We start from the raw sequence: 17,267 nt of genomic DNA on the forward strand, positions 1-17,267 counted from the left end.
TGACGGCAGATTCTCACCCCTCCCTGGCACCACTACTTATCCCGCTGACCTTATATTGCACTTATTGTGAACCGTGTGAATGCGTGCTTCTGTGTCTGAGACATCAGCCCCCATGATGCCCAGCAATCACGCTTTAAGGCAGAAATTTAGAGAAAGTGGAGGAAGAGCAGAAGCAGATGAGACCATCAGAGACGGAGAGAGTGAGAGGGAAATTACTCCTCACAACCGGTGGATGACCTAAAGGTTTGGCACTAAAGTAGGAAGACTGTAAGCACCAACTCATTTTGCCTTTAACTGCTATCCATATTGCATGCAACATTTTTTTAAATCACTCGAAAGTAGAGCTGCAGTCATATTTTGCATTTTCTCTCTTTTTTTTTTCTTTAGTTGTTTTCATGCCAAAGGTGATTTAATCCCCATAGATTTGAAGGCACTTGCGGCCTTCGGGCTTGGAAACTAGTGAAAATAACTTTGTGTAACTAGAGATCCAGCTTTTACAGAGATCTTCCACCAACCCCCAAAGGTTTTAAGAAAACAAAACAAAAAATTAAGGTTTCAAAAAGGAGTCCAGAACCACAGAATCATGTTTACAGCATTAAAAACCACATAACCTGCTTATCAAGTTAATATTTCCACAACAAAAAGTCAGCAGATTAAGTTTTAACTTCATAAGATCAGTGACACAAAACATGGGCGAAACATAGGACAAGGTTTCCGCAAGAAAACCAGGACGAGCTTGCGTGGTTACACGGCAAGTCTCTCAAGCTGTTGGCCATCATCACGGAGGACTATTTGCTGTGTTTGAGAGTTTTTAGAGGGCTAACAAAAGCAACGTTTCAGAGCATCCCCCCCCCCGTTTCCACACCCAAGTTTGCACGCATGGATGTCAACTACCAGCAAATGTGTTGCTGCATTTTGTGCAAACTGCTCGCATCCCTGTTTTTGTTTGTGTGTCGGCCTCTGCACGCTCGTTCTTCCAAAAGATCGGCAGGCGAGCATTTAGATGTCCGTCTGCTGCTCATCCTCTCTTCGGCCCCTTTCTTCTCCGCTCATCCCGCTCTTTCACCCCTCTCCACTCCTCTATTCATCCCCCCTTCTGTGACCGGTCAAACGGATGAAGAGAAGTGTCAGCCTCCCGATGAGAGAGAGAGAGGGAGCGAGGTAGAGAGACAGGGGGAGAGACCAGTGGAGAGAGAGACCACCCTGTCCGTCCGTTCGACTCGCCGTATCACTTTCACCTGACTGCACTCTTTCACTTGCAATCCCTCGCTTTTTTGCTCCATTCCATCAACTTTTTTTTTTCTTCACACATTCATGTCTCGTTTTGTCACTCGGTGAGTTCAGAATCGGGCCAGAATGCTTTCTCTCTTTTCCACTTCCATCTCCTCCCGTCATCTTCCTTTGGACTCATTCATCTCCTCCTCATCGAGTCTTGCGCATCAACTTTCCCCCTCATTTCCGCCTTTCTGTTAAGATTTTTGTACTTTCGCCATCTCTGCCTTTTCTCCCACCACCCCTTACATTCATCTTCCTTACGTGCTCGTCCTCTCCTCTTTCCCCATCCGTCTGAGTCTGGTGAGGAGTTGAAAGGTCAGAGGTGAACCTGTTGCATGTGCGGTCATTGCTGCTCAACCCTAACACACACACACACACACACACACACACACACACACGGTTCACCCTGGTCTTGTCAGCAGTCCCTTTCCTGACTCTGACCTGTCACACACACACACACACACACACACACTCCTAAAAACACACACACACACACACACACACGCCCATGTTGCAGCTGTCCCAGCGTGACCACAGTTCTTAGGAATGTGATGGTAGCAGATTTTTCTGTCTCCTTCCACTCCTCTGACCTCGTCTATCTCTTCCTGTCCTCATCCTCACCTCTGTCCTACCCTTCTCTTAATCCTTCACTTTCTCTTTACCTTTTGCCTCACGTCGCCCTCCCCGGCATCTTTCTCTTGTGTGAAAACATCGCAAAGAGTGAAGAGAGGTCACCAAATAAGCAAGCCTCAGCATACGACCTGGTAAAACGTTGCAATAAACGGGTAAACGGGGTCAACAGCTCAAACGGAGTTTGAGGTAGGAAAGCGTTGTGTTCATATGGAGTCTTGCTTTTCAGTTTCCAGCCAATGAAGGTTGTCAAAGCAGTAAGCACAAACATTAAAAAGCAAATGGGAACAAAACGGCAGAACATAAAGCAGCTTCAGGGATGTCTAGTTCCCGTGCACTAGTAGGTCTTTCTTTCCTTTCTACGGTTTCTGTTTACATTAAATTTACAGCATATAAAATTAACATTTCATATATGATATGTTAAATCTTGTTCCTGACTAAACTAAGTCTTTTTAGTTTCATTCATTATTTTTGTATTTATTTTGTTCTGAATTTGAGTTTCAGTAAGTTTTTATGATTTAAAACTGTCTTTAATTTCTTATCATCAGTATTATTGTTGTGATCAACAATATTTTTGCTCTTTATTGCTGTCATTAATTACAATCATCCTTATAACCATTATATCATCATCATCATTATCATCAGCAGCAGCAGCATCAGGATGAAACAGTGGTCAAAAATTTCCAGAATTACAATCACCAATATTATTATTAGTGGTAGTTGTTTTAGGATTATAAGCACATTTTAACATTACAGAACTATTACAAACAAACAACACCTGGGTTCAAAGTTCAAAGTGACATGAAACAAAAATATTTAATAAAAGATTTCAGCGTGTCCTGCTTTTCTTGTTGCATCTGCAGCTCCTGTCCTGTTGTTGCTTTGCTAAAAATAACATTTAGAAAATAAAACTGAAAAAAAAACCCAAAAACAATTTATTTCAGTTAAATTGTGTTTTTCCTAAATATAAAACTGAACTAAAACTAAGAAAGAAAAGACTCATCTACCCACCCATCCATCTATCTATATATCCACCTTCATTACTATATCTATCAGCCTACCTACCAACTCACCTACTCAGCGCATAACAATGTAAGAAAACCCCTGCTTTTGCTCTTTCTACCTTACTTGCTCTACCTCAGAACATTTACTTAACCCTCCCTATTTCACCAACATCATGCGCTCCTTTCCTTCTCTCTCATTCTTCCCCATATGGGTGTAGTTTTCAGGTCAACTTGGCTAAAGACAGACTGTGGATCAAACTTCGAGAAATAAATCACACTGACATATTACAGGCTTAGCAGTAGCTAAAATGAAAATTCATTTATCCCCGTCTCGAGGACTGAAGTAAAAACTTTGCCAAAACTAAGGAGAAACCTGATATGATCAACACAAAGTTTCGGGTTAACGATGTGAGCATAAACAAAGTTACTAAGACAATATGGTTGTGAGGGATTATTTCCTGCAGGAGCGTATCACGTTTGAAAGGAAGCGGGGAGCGTTAAGTAGCATGTGCACTCCAGTGGGGAACAATGAGTCGACAAACAAACTGTGGTGGAATCAAGTGAAGGCTTCCTGCCGTGTTGATGGACGACCTTGTTCTGTACAAGTTGTTTTTCTTACTGATACAACAGGCCTGAATGAGAGCCAAGAGCTTTTCTCCGAGGAAGAAACAAACCCTCGTTTTTTGAAACGTCGTGAAATTTAATCCACTACGTGAGGTTATCGTCATGTAGTCGTCCCATGAATAAAAGCTTAATCAGGGTTATTTTGCAAGTCTCCAACTTCTGATCTGGGATAAACAGCGTATGCATTTATAACGTGAGTCAAGCCAGGCTTGGTTTAGTTTTTAAAAGAAACAAAAACTTAGTTTAGCAAACTTTTTGCTTAATTTAAAGTTAAAGCGCACATTTAAAGGAAAGGATGCTTTGTTTTTCTTCAATGTGACGTTATTAGACACTTCAAATCCAAACTTTGAAAAAAAGATGGGTAAAAGAAAACAAGACAGAGGAAAGCAAAACCCAAAAAGTAAGATGAATACAAACAGCTTCATGTATCCGAGATATGAGGTCATGAGGTAAAGCTGCAGCATTAACGTCATTTGCAGTTTGTGTTTTTTTTGGAAATGAAAGTCTCTGAGGACTTTCACAGTTAATTTCATACTGTTATCATTCGCTATCATCTTTAATGGCTTTAACCTTCAGGAAAGAAACTTAATGACAGCAGAAATTACAAGGACTGCCCCGGGGGTATGAGGTGACAGAGTTCCTAAAACTGTTAAGACGATCAAAATAGCAAGTTCAGAAAAATAATAGAACTTCTGATACATTCAGCTTGTGTTTTCCATATCTTCGTTTCTTTCCATCACTCCTTCCCTTTTTCCAAACTTCTCTCCCGTCTCCCTCCCACTGCTCTGTCAGTCTGGGTTAGGAGGAGGTGAGATGGAGGTTTCCTCTCCCACTGGGCCTCATTGCCTCCCTTAGCTTGTGTACTGCCTCCACATACACACACAGAGGGGGAGAATCTGCTATCCTGTCACTGGATAATCGCTACTGGCCACGCCAGTCAATCTACGCACACACAAAGTTGGGATAAGGGGAGCAGTCGTCATGCTGTGACATGTTGCTTTTGGAGAGTGAGGGGGGAAGCCTCGTGAGGTAATGCTCGGGATGGACGCGAGCGTCAGACACAGGGCAGACGGCACTGAAAGTCTGCACGACTGTGTGTGTGCTTAGAAAGGGAACTGGGTGATATGTTGACCGCTGAAATCCAGCACGTGAAGTGGTGAATTGGCGGACGGAGAGACGGAATAATTTAAGGAAGACGGTGACAAGTACAACGGAAAGAACTACAAGTTGGGGTAGGAGTGAGAAGGACAGCGACAGGGAATGAAGTTAAAGGGAATGAAAAGGTGCCAGTAAGTGAAGCACAGAGCAGAAACAAAGAACATCGAAGTGAGAATTCAAATTTTTAGTTAGTAGTTTTAGTTAGTCGTCTCCTGTGTTGTGTGATTAATGTCTGCTTTTTCTTATTTTGCCCCAGCTGTTTTCTCCGGATTACTCTCCAGTTTGTTTAAAAACCTTAGTTTGCCCTAATGCTGCACATTTTGCTGTTTTCACCAAATAAAAATTTGCTGTTGTTTATTCACTCTAACATCCGAGTCTGTATTTTGGGTTTGCATTCCACTTACATGTGGAAATATAATGTTGAATGTTGGACTCTCATATGAAACATGACCATTGGACCTCTAAACTGGAGAAACCAAGCAGCCACTCACCTCAGCAGAGCATGAACTCATCTGCACCTAAAGGTTAAAGGTTACTCGTTCAAGGGTGTCAATGTTCTGGCTCACTGTGAACAACCATCACTGAACAGAGGGGGTGGTACGACACGAACTGTTTGCCACCTACAATCCACTTTGGAGATCCTTTCTCAGGTGCCTTAACCCCCACTCACATTTTGCGTCAGGTGACCTCAATAGGTTGCATAATAAAGTGAGGCAAAGTCAGTTGTTTCACTACGAAACCGCCTTTTTTCAAACCTTGGCTCATGCGATCAGGCACATGATTAATAGCGGGTCAGCTACCTTCTAGGGGACAATCCCCACTAGTGTTTAAATATCTGGGACTCTCCACCTTTTTCTTTTAGAACTAAAGAAGCCTCTCGGTTGAAAAGTCTTCACAGAAGTCCAGTCTTTTCCAAACTCTTAAAAACACATTAACAACGTTTCAAATCTCTGTGAGGCAAAACCTTAATAGGGTCACAATCAGGGAAGACCCACCTCCTTTTAAACGTTTTGGGAGGGGGAGCCAATCAGCAGAAAGCTGACTTAAAAGGAGACAGAGGATGAACTTAAGGCCCAATTATTAAACAAATATGAATGATTTAGAACTGGGAATCATGCAACACTACATTAGTCGAATCCTAAAATAAAAATATGGAGTTGGTCAACTTTCAACTGCACTGCCCTGTGCCCCCCCCCCCCACCCACCCATCGGCAGCTGACCTGGGTAAGCAGTTAAAAAAAAAAAAATGGATGGACAGATGGTTTAAAAGGAAAAAAAAAAACAAAAGGGGAAAGAAATGACATTTTATTTTTAAGGAGATGAATGGGTGGAATTTGACTGTCTGTGGTCAACCGAAGGAATGAAACCAATCACACACACACAGACGGGAGAGGGCTGAAGGTGGAAGAATGCATGCCTGGCGTATGAACGAGTGGAGAAGGGGATGAGTGGAACTCCACTGTTGCAAGCGTTTTTTTGGGGGGAAGCCACACCGCAACACAAACACACACCAGAGGGCCAGCCAAAGGTTTGAAGCAACCACAGACTTCTGAATGTTCTAAATATAGGAGGATTGATAGGATCTGTGGAAAAGTACAACCTGGGGATTGAATACACACACCAACACAATCAGCCTCCTACGCTCAACAAATTATTTAGCAATCATAGGGAAGAGGAGAAAGCTGCTGACAACTTAGATAAGCTTGTTGTTACAGTGAATCAGCCTTTTTCTAGACAGCCTTGAGTAGTGTGCCATGAAAATGTGAATTCTGGCTGGTGTGACACTGCCCTTTTTTCCCCTTTTCTTTTTTTTTTTTGGTGATTTTGCAGATAAAAGCATGAACTTGTCTTGTTTGGAGCCTGCAGTGGTTTCACTGTGGGACTCAAAGTTGGCAAATTATGAATACTAAAAGTGACAGTTTCTTTCTTTGTTTAAGTTAATTTGATGCATAGCTGCTTAAAGAAGGCAATGCACCCAACACAAATCAACCTTATCAACCCAAATCTTTGGGAAAACTCCACCACTGCCTTGTCCCAGGTCCAGGATGAGAGAGTAGGACGGTTGGGCATGGGACCAACAACCGCACTCTATAAACAGCTAACTGCTACAGAAGCATCGATGACAAACTCACAGCGAAGCGCTGGCAGGCAGCAGTGGATGGCCTACGCTCCAGGGGGAGGCTAAGGGCCTAACTAACGTCATTGTGTCCAACTTTGCATGTACACTAGCAGCTGCAGGATCACACAAACATCAGGGTTTTGCCAGAAGCGGGGGGTAGAAATCACCATCTTTGTGGCTGAAATATCAAAGTTTCAAGAGACATCTACAGAGGGCGGATTGTCGATATATTGGGCAAAGGGTGTTGAATATGGAAGAGCCAGGCAAGAGGAAGACCACAGAGAAAATTCATGGATGTAGTGCAGGAAAACATGCAGAGGGTTGGAGTGACCTGGGAGTATAGCAGGGATAGGGAGGGATGGAGTCAGATGACCCGATTTTGTGACCTCTAAAGGGAGCAGCAGGAAGAAGAAGAAGAAAAGGACGAACACACTTACAGGAGCTTTCAGACATATGAAAATGCACAAAAAAAGTTTAGGACCTATGTAATCCTTTTCTCAAGCTGTCAAATGGGCAGAGTCTTTGCCAGGTCAATTTTGGAACCCTGGGTCTTATGTTTGAATTTGCACTGTATAAAGAATAAAAAAACTTTACTTTTCTCATGTTTCTCTCTTCATTTTGTCACAATAAAAAAAGGACGTATTTCTGACCAAACACAACTCGAGACCTCCTGCCTTCAGGAATCAGTAAGGATACAGTTTAATTTTGGGGGGTATTGACTGAAATGTGCCTGCAGCACTGACTATTGAAAAATCCCAAATGCTTATTACTGATTTATTTAAAAAAGGGCCAGCTGAAAACACTTGATAGAGCATACAAGATTATTGCTTCCAGCTAAATTTTGACAGTCGACAGCACCTTGACAGGGATCCTCCTTCTTCCTTCTTCTCTGATCGGAAAAGTTTATACATGTACGTCTATTATATCTTTACATGGAGACTTGTAAGTCTTTTGTCCCACATGGCCTTTTCCCCCAATCCTCACAGTGGCTATCTGCTCCAAAATGCAGATACTGAGTTAAAAACAGGCTGTACTTTTAAGAAAATGCTTAATGGTGTTAAAAAAACTTTTTTTGCAGGTATGACATATGTCTGAGCTGCCCGTATACATCGATTGTACGCGCTCGGTGTGTGTGTGTGTGTGTCCATCCAAGTATCTAAAAGTGCATAAGTGTGTGTGTCCTGGGGGAACTCCTGTCTCAGCCCTGTCCCAGGACCCAGGATCCTTCCAGAACACCGGGACCCGACCACCCAACAAACGGACCCGTCAGCGTGATTTATCGGCCATTCAAAAATCAGGTCACACACACAAACACACACGGACATATTGCACAAAGACCCGCACACACTCACAGAGCGCCAACATACGAAAGTCGACACAGGAAAATGAAAAATCGACCCTCGCACAAACACACAAGAAAAGATGCGCTCGGGCAGATGTGTACGCACCGACGTCACGTATGAAAGCTCGTTCAGAGCTTTGGGGGGGAAAGGAATGCTCTTTCTTTTGATATAAGAAGAATGGTGAGGAAAAACAAAGGAGGAGAGAGATATAAAAGAGCGAAGGAGCTGAATAACGCTAAAAGAGTCGACTGATTCTGATCACTGACAAAGGAGGAGGAGGAGGAGGATGGAGCTGAAGGAAGAGGACGAGGTAGCGGGCAGTGGGAGCAAAATGGGGAAAGAGCGGAGGAGAGAAGAGAGAAGAAGGAGGGGGGTAGCTGAAGTAAACATCAATGCCGGATGAATGCAATTTTTTCTTTTCTCATTCTCCCCATCTTCCCCCCTTCCTTCTCCTCCTCCGAGTGAGAGGACAAGAGGCACTGCATCATCCCGACAGGCGGAGAAAGAGAAGAGAGGGAGAGAGAAAGAGGGATTGTGACGGAGGGATAAAGGGCTATCCGTCTCTGTCTGTCACCTCATTCATCGTCCCCTGCTCCGTCCTGCCGGCCCATCCGTCATCCGCTGTCACACACACACACACACACACACACAAAAATACAAACACACACTTTCCACCAACTTTCACACACTCAACAACAACAAACACACATCAAAGGCGAGCACAAACTTTGACTCCCTCTCCGCCCTGTTTCACACATTCACTGGACTGACACACACACACACTTTCACAGCAACTATGACAAACACGCAGCAGCCAGAAAAGCCACACACAAACGTTTTAGTCGGGCTCTCCGCCCCGTTTCACACATTCAGCGATGACACAGACACACAAACGGCGCTTCAGTTTCACACACTCGGCGGCGACTCACGAACGCGCCAGAGCCTCGGAAACGGCGACGGCAAACACAAGTTTGCGTGCTCTCGCGCACGTACGTGGGCGCCGGCTTGCCAAATGCTTTTTTCGCAAAGTTAATATGTGACATCGACACACACACCCACACACACAACTTCGCCTAGCGTCCTGGATTCTCATCGGGGTTGTCCAGTTCTGTCCCCCGCTCTGTTTTTCCCAGGATCCAAAAACAAGACGCCCACAGCACACAATCGGGCCGCTTCCTGTACTCGACTGTTTCTCAGCATCCGGCTCGCGGACCCACTTTATTGCCACAGGGCGCAATATGAAGGCCGCTTCAGCGACGTGTGTTAGAAAGTCAGAAACTGGGCAAAAGAGACAACACGGGACACGTCACTAATGCTAAAACCAGCCCTAAACACTGGCCTTGATCCTGACAGCTTTATTGTGTGTTCCAACTTCTCATATACACAAACTGAGGCTGAAGTTGTTTTTTTGTGGTGTTTCTGGTGCTTTAGGCCTTTTACCGCCTGTGTCTTACCTGCAACAACTGGTTTTAACTGTTATTTCAGCTGCTGCTCTTTCTGATCATTCATTTGTGGGTTTTCAGCAGGGATCTCTGTGAGGTAAACCCAGTCAAAATGTGGGACACTGTCTATAGATGTGGTCGATATAAATATGTAAAAATGCTGCAGATTCCCAGATGAAGCAGAAACCCGTGTCTGCACCCATTCACTTACACACTGATGGCAGCAGATCACAAGTCAGCACCTCTCAGGGGCAGTTCTGGTTGTGGTGAAGTTGAATGTTTTTGTTGCTTTTGCAGCGTAATCAGAGAAATGTTATATGCAACTTCATGCATCAATCAACTACAACACTCAGGTAAGCAGAATAAAGCTCACTATCTTCTTACACTTGTTGCAATGTTCTTCTGAGAGACTGCTGTGAGAAACCAAATCACTTCCAAACTGTTCAAAAGAACACACGAAAAAGGTGTTGGTGATTTTTTGCACATGTCGAGGAGCGTGTCAGGCTACATTTCACTGTGTGTTATACTTGTATAACTATGCATGTGACAAATAAAGAACCTTGAACCTTGACTAGACATTCATTCAAGTCCACTGATCCCAATCAGAGCCAGTATGGATAGACGCGGATCCACGAAGCTCCCGCCCCACGACACCCAAAGGATGTGTGTGTAAAAGACTTCAGTGGCAAGGACTCCCAGAGGCCCTGAATGCAGGCCCAGACTGAACAATTTAGCAGAACAAAGGCAAACCTACACAATGTTAAACAGGTTATTTCAATTCAATTCAGTTTTATTTATATAGCACCAGATCACAGCAACAGTCACCGCAAGGTGACTTATATTGTATGGTGGAAACTCTTCAGTAATAGAAAGAAAAGCTAATCAATTAGGAGTTGAGCAAGCACTTGGAGACAGTGGGAAGGAAAAACTATTTCCACAGGAAGAAACCTCTGGCAGAACCAGGCTTAGGAAGGCGAAGCCATCCCCCTCGACCAGTTGGAGGTGGATGATTTATGATGTGTCTGATTTAAATCTTTGGTTGCATTCATGAAAATCTGTTAACCTCAGTTTTGTTTTGTTTTTTTGTTTTTTTGTGTGTGTGTGTGTGTGTGTGGGGGGGGGGGGGGGGGGGGGGGCAACGGAAGTTTAATTTTTACACTCTACAAAAGTGAGACGAACTTTTAATGTTTTTCTTTTAAAGCAAATCGATGAATAGCACACTGTGGAGCATCTCCATCATTTTGATGTAGAGAGATCATTACGGGAGATCTTCAAAGAGGTTAGAGGTTAAGTTAAAGACCCAAAACAATTATAGACAGAAACCCAACAATCCACTGGTCTCCAGTGAGCGAGCATTCGGCGACAGCGGGGACATAAAGAGTAAACAGGAGGAATCTTCAGATCAGGGTCTTTGCAGATAAGATGCTTGAACCTTTCACCACAGTAAAGCATCAGTTGTTCGTTACAACATTCAGGTTTCCCGTTTTTTCTCTCGAAACATCGTCACTTCCTCGCAATGAATGTGTGAGGAATTTGATGAGAGATAAGGCAGCAGTAGAGATATGTTAGATGTTAGAAACTTCCAGATAAACACAGTAAGTAAACAAAAGGGTGGAGAAAGCAAGGACGACTGGGATGTGGGATAACAAAAAAAAAAGAAGAGAAAACGAAGAAGGAATAAAATCAGAAAACCAAATGAAGGGTGAAGATGAGGAGGGTTGAGGGGAGTGTGAGGGAGGATGGGAGAAGGATGAAAAGGACAAGGAAGTGGGGGGGAGGAGGAGGAGGCAGAAAAAAAAGATAGTGGGGTAAATAAAAAAATAAAGAAAAAAACACACAGAAAGAGAAAATGAAGGAGAGAGGACCACGAGGGAGACAAAGACCTACTTGTCTCAAGTCACTGAAGGCCAGAAGCAACGTGTCACCCTGGAAGCCTGCGACCGGGCCGGCTCTGGCAAAACCTGTGGGAAAATACAAGCCCGCCACCCCCAGTCCACCCCCGGAGAGAGGGAAGAGAGGAGGAGGAGGAAAAAAAAATAAGAGGGTGAAAAACAGAATAATAAAAGACCTGGTCGGATTTGCTATGCATCGGGATAGATTGGCAGACAAATGACAGCCTGGGGAGGAGGGGGGAGAGGAAAGGGGAGGGCAGGGTGTTAGAGTCATGTCGCTAGGTCTTGCTGAAAAAGAGTGTGTGCGTGCCTGTGAAAGTGTGTGTGTTTGGGGTGATGCAGACTTGGTGAAAGTGAAGGAGATAATGTCAGAGTTTTAAGGCTAGCGCGCGCGTGTGTGTGTGTGCGCATTGCTTGTACAGGGCTTAGCTGTTCGATTTTGAACCCAGACGTGAGGCCTGTGTGTGCGCGTCAGGGTCGTACGGAGTGTGAACTAGGGTCTTGGCGTCAGTTGGCTCAGTAAACAAGCCGAAGCGAGGGAACGAGAGGAGAGGAAAGAGGAGCGCCGTGGTGTAGAGAGGGAGCCAGAGCCAGCCTGTAGCTAATCTCTTTTACCTCAGGACACACACAGAAGCACAAGGCCATACACACTACAGCACTGATTACACGCCCGCCGTCTTCACTGACCCCAGAGACACACACACACACACGTCCCGCACATAAACTTTGAAGCCATCGCCTAAGCTAACCTTTTAAACGATTCTTCCACCCAAACTTGGTTCAACTTTCTCTTAATTTCTCCCTCTGCCGTCACTTAACAGGCACTGGTCTTGGCAGCAGCACTATTACCACTCGCTCCCTTTTGAATATTTCAAATTAGTGACAAATCAAACCTGCTCTCTATCGCTCTTTAAGGGAAACGAAACAGGAAACCCATCACACCGGCTGTTCCTCCAGGCTTAGTGTTAGCAGACAGCAGTGCTTTGGGTACGTGGAGGCGCAGCCACTCGAGCAAAGCTTTCGCAACTTAAAAAGCCGGCCACAGCCCTGTTTCACACCACCTGTTCAACGTTTTCCTGCCCAATGCCGCTACACTTTATACAATCAGAGTAGCACGTTGGCTTGTTTTGTGCATTCAAACTTCCACACATCTTTTAACTTGCAATCATTGCTGTCAACGGACACGGGTAACATCTCTTTCACTACTAGTGATAACTGGCATGCAGTGCCAGTCAGGTCATTTGAACCGCCTCAACGAACCCTTTAGGGCACAGCTGTTGAACTCCAGGCCTCGAGGGCCGGTGTCCTGCAGGTTTCAGATGTGTCCTTGATCCAACACAGCTGATTTAAATGGTTAAATTAGCTCCTCAACATGTCTTGAAGTTCTCCAGAGGCCTGATAATGAACCAATCATTTGACTCAGGTGTGTTGACCCAGGGTAATATCTAAAACCTGCAGGACACCGGCCCTCGAGGCCTGGAGTTCGACACCCCTGCTTTAGGGTCTGCTCAAGTCCAAGTGACATAAATTTCATCATCAGATGAAGAGCACTAGTGTCCTTGTGGACATTCGCATGCCTACCTGTATTACAGGGCACCAGTTATCCATGCACTCCTGGATATCTCCTCAAGCGGACTTAAAGGAAGTACAATCTACGCCTAAGGTGGTGCACATCCACAAGAGAGGGGAGTCACTGTACAGCCAACCATCCATCCAGACCTCCACCCTAAGGTGTTTTCTTGTGTCTCAGTGGCTTCCCTGCTCTTTGTTGTTGGGTTCAAGAAATGGTCAGATTCTTGAAAATCCCTGATTCTTTTTGTGGTTTTCTTTTAGCGAGTAGATCCTGGAGGTTATAATACATTTATGTTCATCTCAAACATACATTTTAAATACCTGCTTTGAACACGTAGCACCTTCTACGTTTGATTCTAACTCCCACGCTTCATTTGTTTCCTCCTTTCATCTCTGGATGTATTTCCCTGTAATATTTATATCTTGTCTTCATGTCTTCGCTCCCTTCTTCACCTTTGAACACGTCAAAGCTACAGCATCATTTGTAGTACAAAAAAATGACTTAGTTCTTTAACCTAGGTGCCGTGGCTTGTGCGCTTTACAAAAATGACTGGCCCTCTACATGTCCATGCGCAAACTGGAAATGAACTAAGGCAGCTTGGCGATGGCTTTCGAGAAACTGACTCTTTCCTAACTTGTTCATTTTGTATTTTTCACCCAGCATATACAAGATAATGGGAAAGCACAAGCCTGCATCCTCCGCGACGCCGTTCCCAAAGCCAGATAAGTGGGGATGGTCGCTTCACTAAGGCCAAAACAAAAACGTGGCTCATAAATCAGGTTTCCATCCCGGATAGTTTTGAGGTCAGGATTACGGATGCCCCGTTTTTCATCCTCGACTTTAATGTTTTTCATTTTATTCTCACTTTATCCATCTCCATGCTCTGCTTCTTTCTCTTAAGCCCCATCCACACAAAGCAATTCACTCGACGGGATTCACTTTGTAGCTGCCAGCTGGTGGCTGCTGTGGATAAACTCCGGACGCTAGTTTCCCACCCTGTCACACGTCCGTCTACAGTACCCGTCCCTCCCATTGGCTTTGCTTCAGGGTAGAAATTAGTTTAACCAGTGTCCGTCCACTCTGTGGCAGCGACAGTCACTGACGGCCTCTGGTCAACGGCCGGGTTTGAACGCTTGCTGCCCGCTGTGCCATGCTCGTAGCTTCACACTCTCATCCTCAACTCTTTTTCCTTCTCTCCATCAATGCTCCTCTGCTTCTCTCAGAATCCGACATCTCCTCCCTTTTCCTCCCCACACTCCCCTGGTGATCGCATTCATTCATCTGTACCTTCCTTTTTCTCTTTATCCCTAGCCATCCTGAAATTCCTCCCTTTATTCAAACTCTAATCCCTCTTTCTTGTGCTCTCTTCCTTCACTTCCTCCTTTTTTTATTTAAACCTCACTGTTAATTTTCATTTAATCCCTCCTCTCATCCATGCTTTCTGCTCTTCCCTCTGTCCGTCTCATGTGCCCTCCTTCTGATTTTCATTTGATTAATTTCACAGCTCTTCCATTTAATCTCATTTTCTTTGTTCACCTGTCCCTCACCCGAAATCTGTTCTGTCCTTTAATTTTACCCACTCATTATTCCACTTTTTGCTTAAAGTTTTCTTCTTGTTGCTCTTGAACATTTAACACTTTTGTTAGTCATATTGCTGTTTTCACCGCACTCGTGCAGTGACTTTTTAAAAAAGCTTACATTACATTAAGTGTATTTATTTAAACACAATAAACACAATTATTTGCCCCCATTTCTTCCACTCAAACTGTCCATGCATCTTAAACTTCTCATTTCATCCCCCTTTCCCGTTCCTCTTCTTCCTTTTTTAGTACTTTCTCCTAATATTTAACCCCCTTTCCCATTATTATAAGGCATTATTCTGTCTTGCATTTCCACTTAAATTTTTAACTCATCTTCCACTTTCCTTTTCTTCCATCCATCTACTGTACCATCAGCTCCACTTTTTTCCCAGTTTGACTCCCACCCCTCCCAATCCATTCTGAAAAACTAACTCTGTAACCTGCTAACCCCTCCGCAGCACTGCATGCATGTCACTGCACATCACATCACCCACACGCTCTCAGTGACTCTAAGAACCTTGATCATGTAAAAACCGAGCCAGCGACGCGTCTCGCTCTTTCATTCCCTGCCCGCCTTTATCTGCAAGCTCTGCATCTTTGTGGCTCCGAACCAAGGAGAAGGAGGAGGGACAGGAAAGAAAGAAATGAGGAAGAGAGGGGGAGAGCCAGGAGGATGATGGGAAGGAGAGAGGAGGCTGGAGACAAGGAGGAGAGTAAGGAGACATTCGAGGAAAAAAAGATGGAAGAGCAAGAAAAATTAAGGATTTTTAGAGAAGGGAGTATCGAAGATGCTTTCCCTCAACCATGCAATTGGTTGTTCCATAGCGCCCCCTGTGCTCTCAGATGCAAAGTGCAAACATGGCTTACTTCCAGCTCATTTCATAAAAGCGGTCTCGTGTGATTAATGTCTTTGTGCGACTCCAAGACTTTTAATTCAAAGAAAAATGCATTTCATGTTAAGGAGATGTGCCTCCTCACTTTCATTTGGGCTAAAAAGTACATGTGTGCACGTGTGAGTGTGTGAATGAAAAACAAAGTGGAACAAAGAAAAAATGAAAGAGAAAGAAGAAACTGACAAAGAGAACGCAAAGAGGTGAAGAAAACAGTAATCTGACAAAACATTTCTCTTCTTAATTCGTGTGTCAACATAAATCAAACGTCCAACCATAAACTTTGTAAAGTTTGCAGAAAAGTAACAAACGATCATTCTGAAGGAAAAAAAACAAAAAGACACAAAACCTTTTCACATATTTCTGTAAAAAAAAAAATGCTTCAACACAAAAACCCACTAATGAAATGCCCAAACATTTGCACTGCGACACTCACTCTCGCACTCCTTCACGTCGGTGTCGAGCTGGTGCAGAGCGCCCATGGAGATCTGTCGGACCTCCGGGTCAAGCAGGAGCTGCATGAGGGACGTGGAGATGTGCTTACAGGACGACATGCACGCAGTCTGCGCTACTTTACCCTGAGAAAGAGCGAGAAGACACAAGGAAAGAAGAAAGGAGTGAAGTGAGGATGCTGCATTTTCTTCTCTTGATTTCTAAACAGAAATGTAAAATGTGTCGTTTTTCACTGCTAGACTGAGCTCTCATATCTCATAACCAATGTGCATCAGAGGTTAATGAGGGTGATCTCTGCCTGTGCAGCTACAAAATGTGCCCAAAAACTAAACACAACTCAAAATTTCAGCTTTTTTTTTTTTAACATACACCCACACACAGCGACGACAAAGACGTGTGCTGCATTCAGGTGCAGTCAGAATGATGAAGTGGCATAATAAAAGAATAAAGGCAGGGGATAAGGAAGTGCATGACAAAACATTAATATAGAAACAACTTTGACTGGGTTCGATTTTCTGATTGTGTACACGTGTGTGTGTGTGTGTGTGTGTGTAGTCTCAGTGACAAGCTGTGGCCTCGTGTTTGACCTCTATGACTCCATACCAACAACATGAAGCAAAGAGATGAAAAGGGGGAAGAAGTGGTAAAGGGTTTTTAAAAAAAAAAAAGGTTATGTGAAAGAGCAAAAGTTCAGTGGGAACCGAGAAAGAAAAGGGGAAATCTAGAGCTTGAGAAGATGATTAGTTTTCTTGTAATCTTTAAATAAACAATTTGTATGACTTAATTCCTCTTTCCTGAGTACCATCAACATAATTTTGACGAGATGTTGCTTTGAGAGAACTACTGAGAAAAAAAAGGGGAAATCAAGTCTATTAAAAGATCATCTTAACCTTGTAAACTCTGAGTGAAACGCCGAGCAGAGGAGGTTTCCCTGAAAGGCCTGATTACACATATTAATCCTGACGTGACTTTGATGTGTCCGGCTGACACCAACGCACTTTAGGGGTGATTAATAAGAAACGCGGGACCTTTCATTTCAAGCCCTGCATATTTAATTACCTTCATTAATCACACAGTGAAGCTAAACACACATGTATACATGCAGCATGTGCAAATACACACACACACAACATTTATATTTGTGTGAAGCATGAAGGTGCTGGTGTGAACCTAGTGTTTATACAGCTCTAATCACACATGTGACTCTGTTTCCTTGTGTCGTTTGCAAATATTCATACACAGCGAATAAATTGTTGATATCTTCCTGCAATTGTTAGCGTGCAT

General features: G+C 43.9%; 1 protein-coding gene across 5 annotated transcripts in view; it reads right to left on the reverse strand.

Moving 5' to 3' along the window:
• exoc6b (exocyst complex component 6B) overlaps nucleotides 1–17,267 on the reverse strand; it is a 130,417-nt gene that overhangs the window by 24,646 nt on the left and 88,504 nt on the right. For all 5 annotated transcript variants that reach the window (XM_026162784.1, XM_026162787.1, XM_026162786.1 and 2 more), the window contains 2 exons: nucleotides 15,967–16,108; nucleotides 11,483–11,556 (listed from right to left, as the gene is read on the reverse strand). In XM_026162784.1, the coding sequence (XP_026018569.1) occupies nucleotides 11,483–11,556; nucleotides 15,967–16,108 (216 nt within the window). The remainder of the gene's footprint in view (nucleotides 1–11,482; nucleotides 11,557–15,966; nucleotides 16,109–17,267) is intronic.

Source organism: Astatotilapia calliptera, chromosome 3 (genome assembly GCF_900246225.1).
Source record: "Astatotilapia calliptera chromosome 3, fAstCal1.2, whole genome shotgun sequence".
In the NCBI taxonomy this organism is placed as follows: domain Eukaryota; kingdom Metazoa; phylum Chordata; class Actinopteri; order Cichliformes; family Cichlidae; genus Astatotilapia; species Astatotilapia calliptera.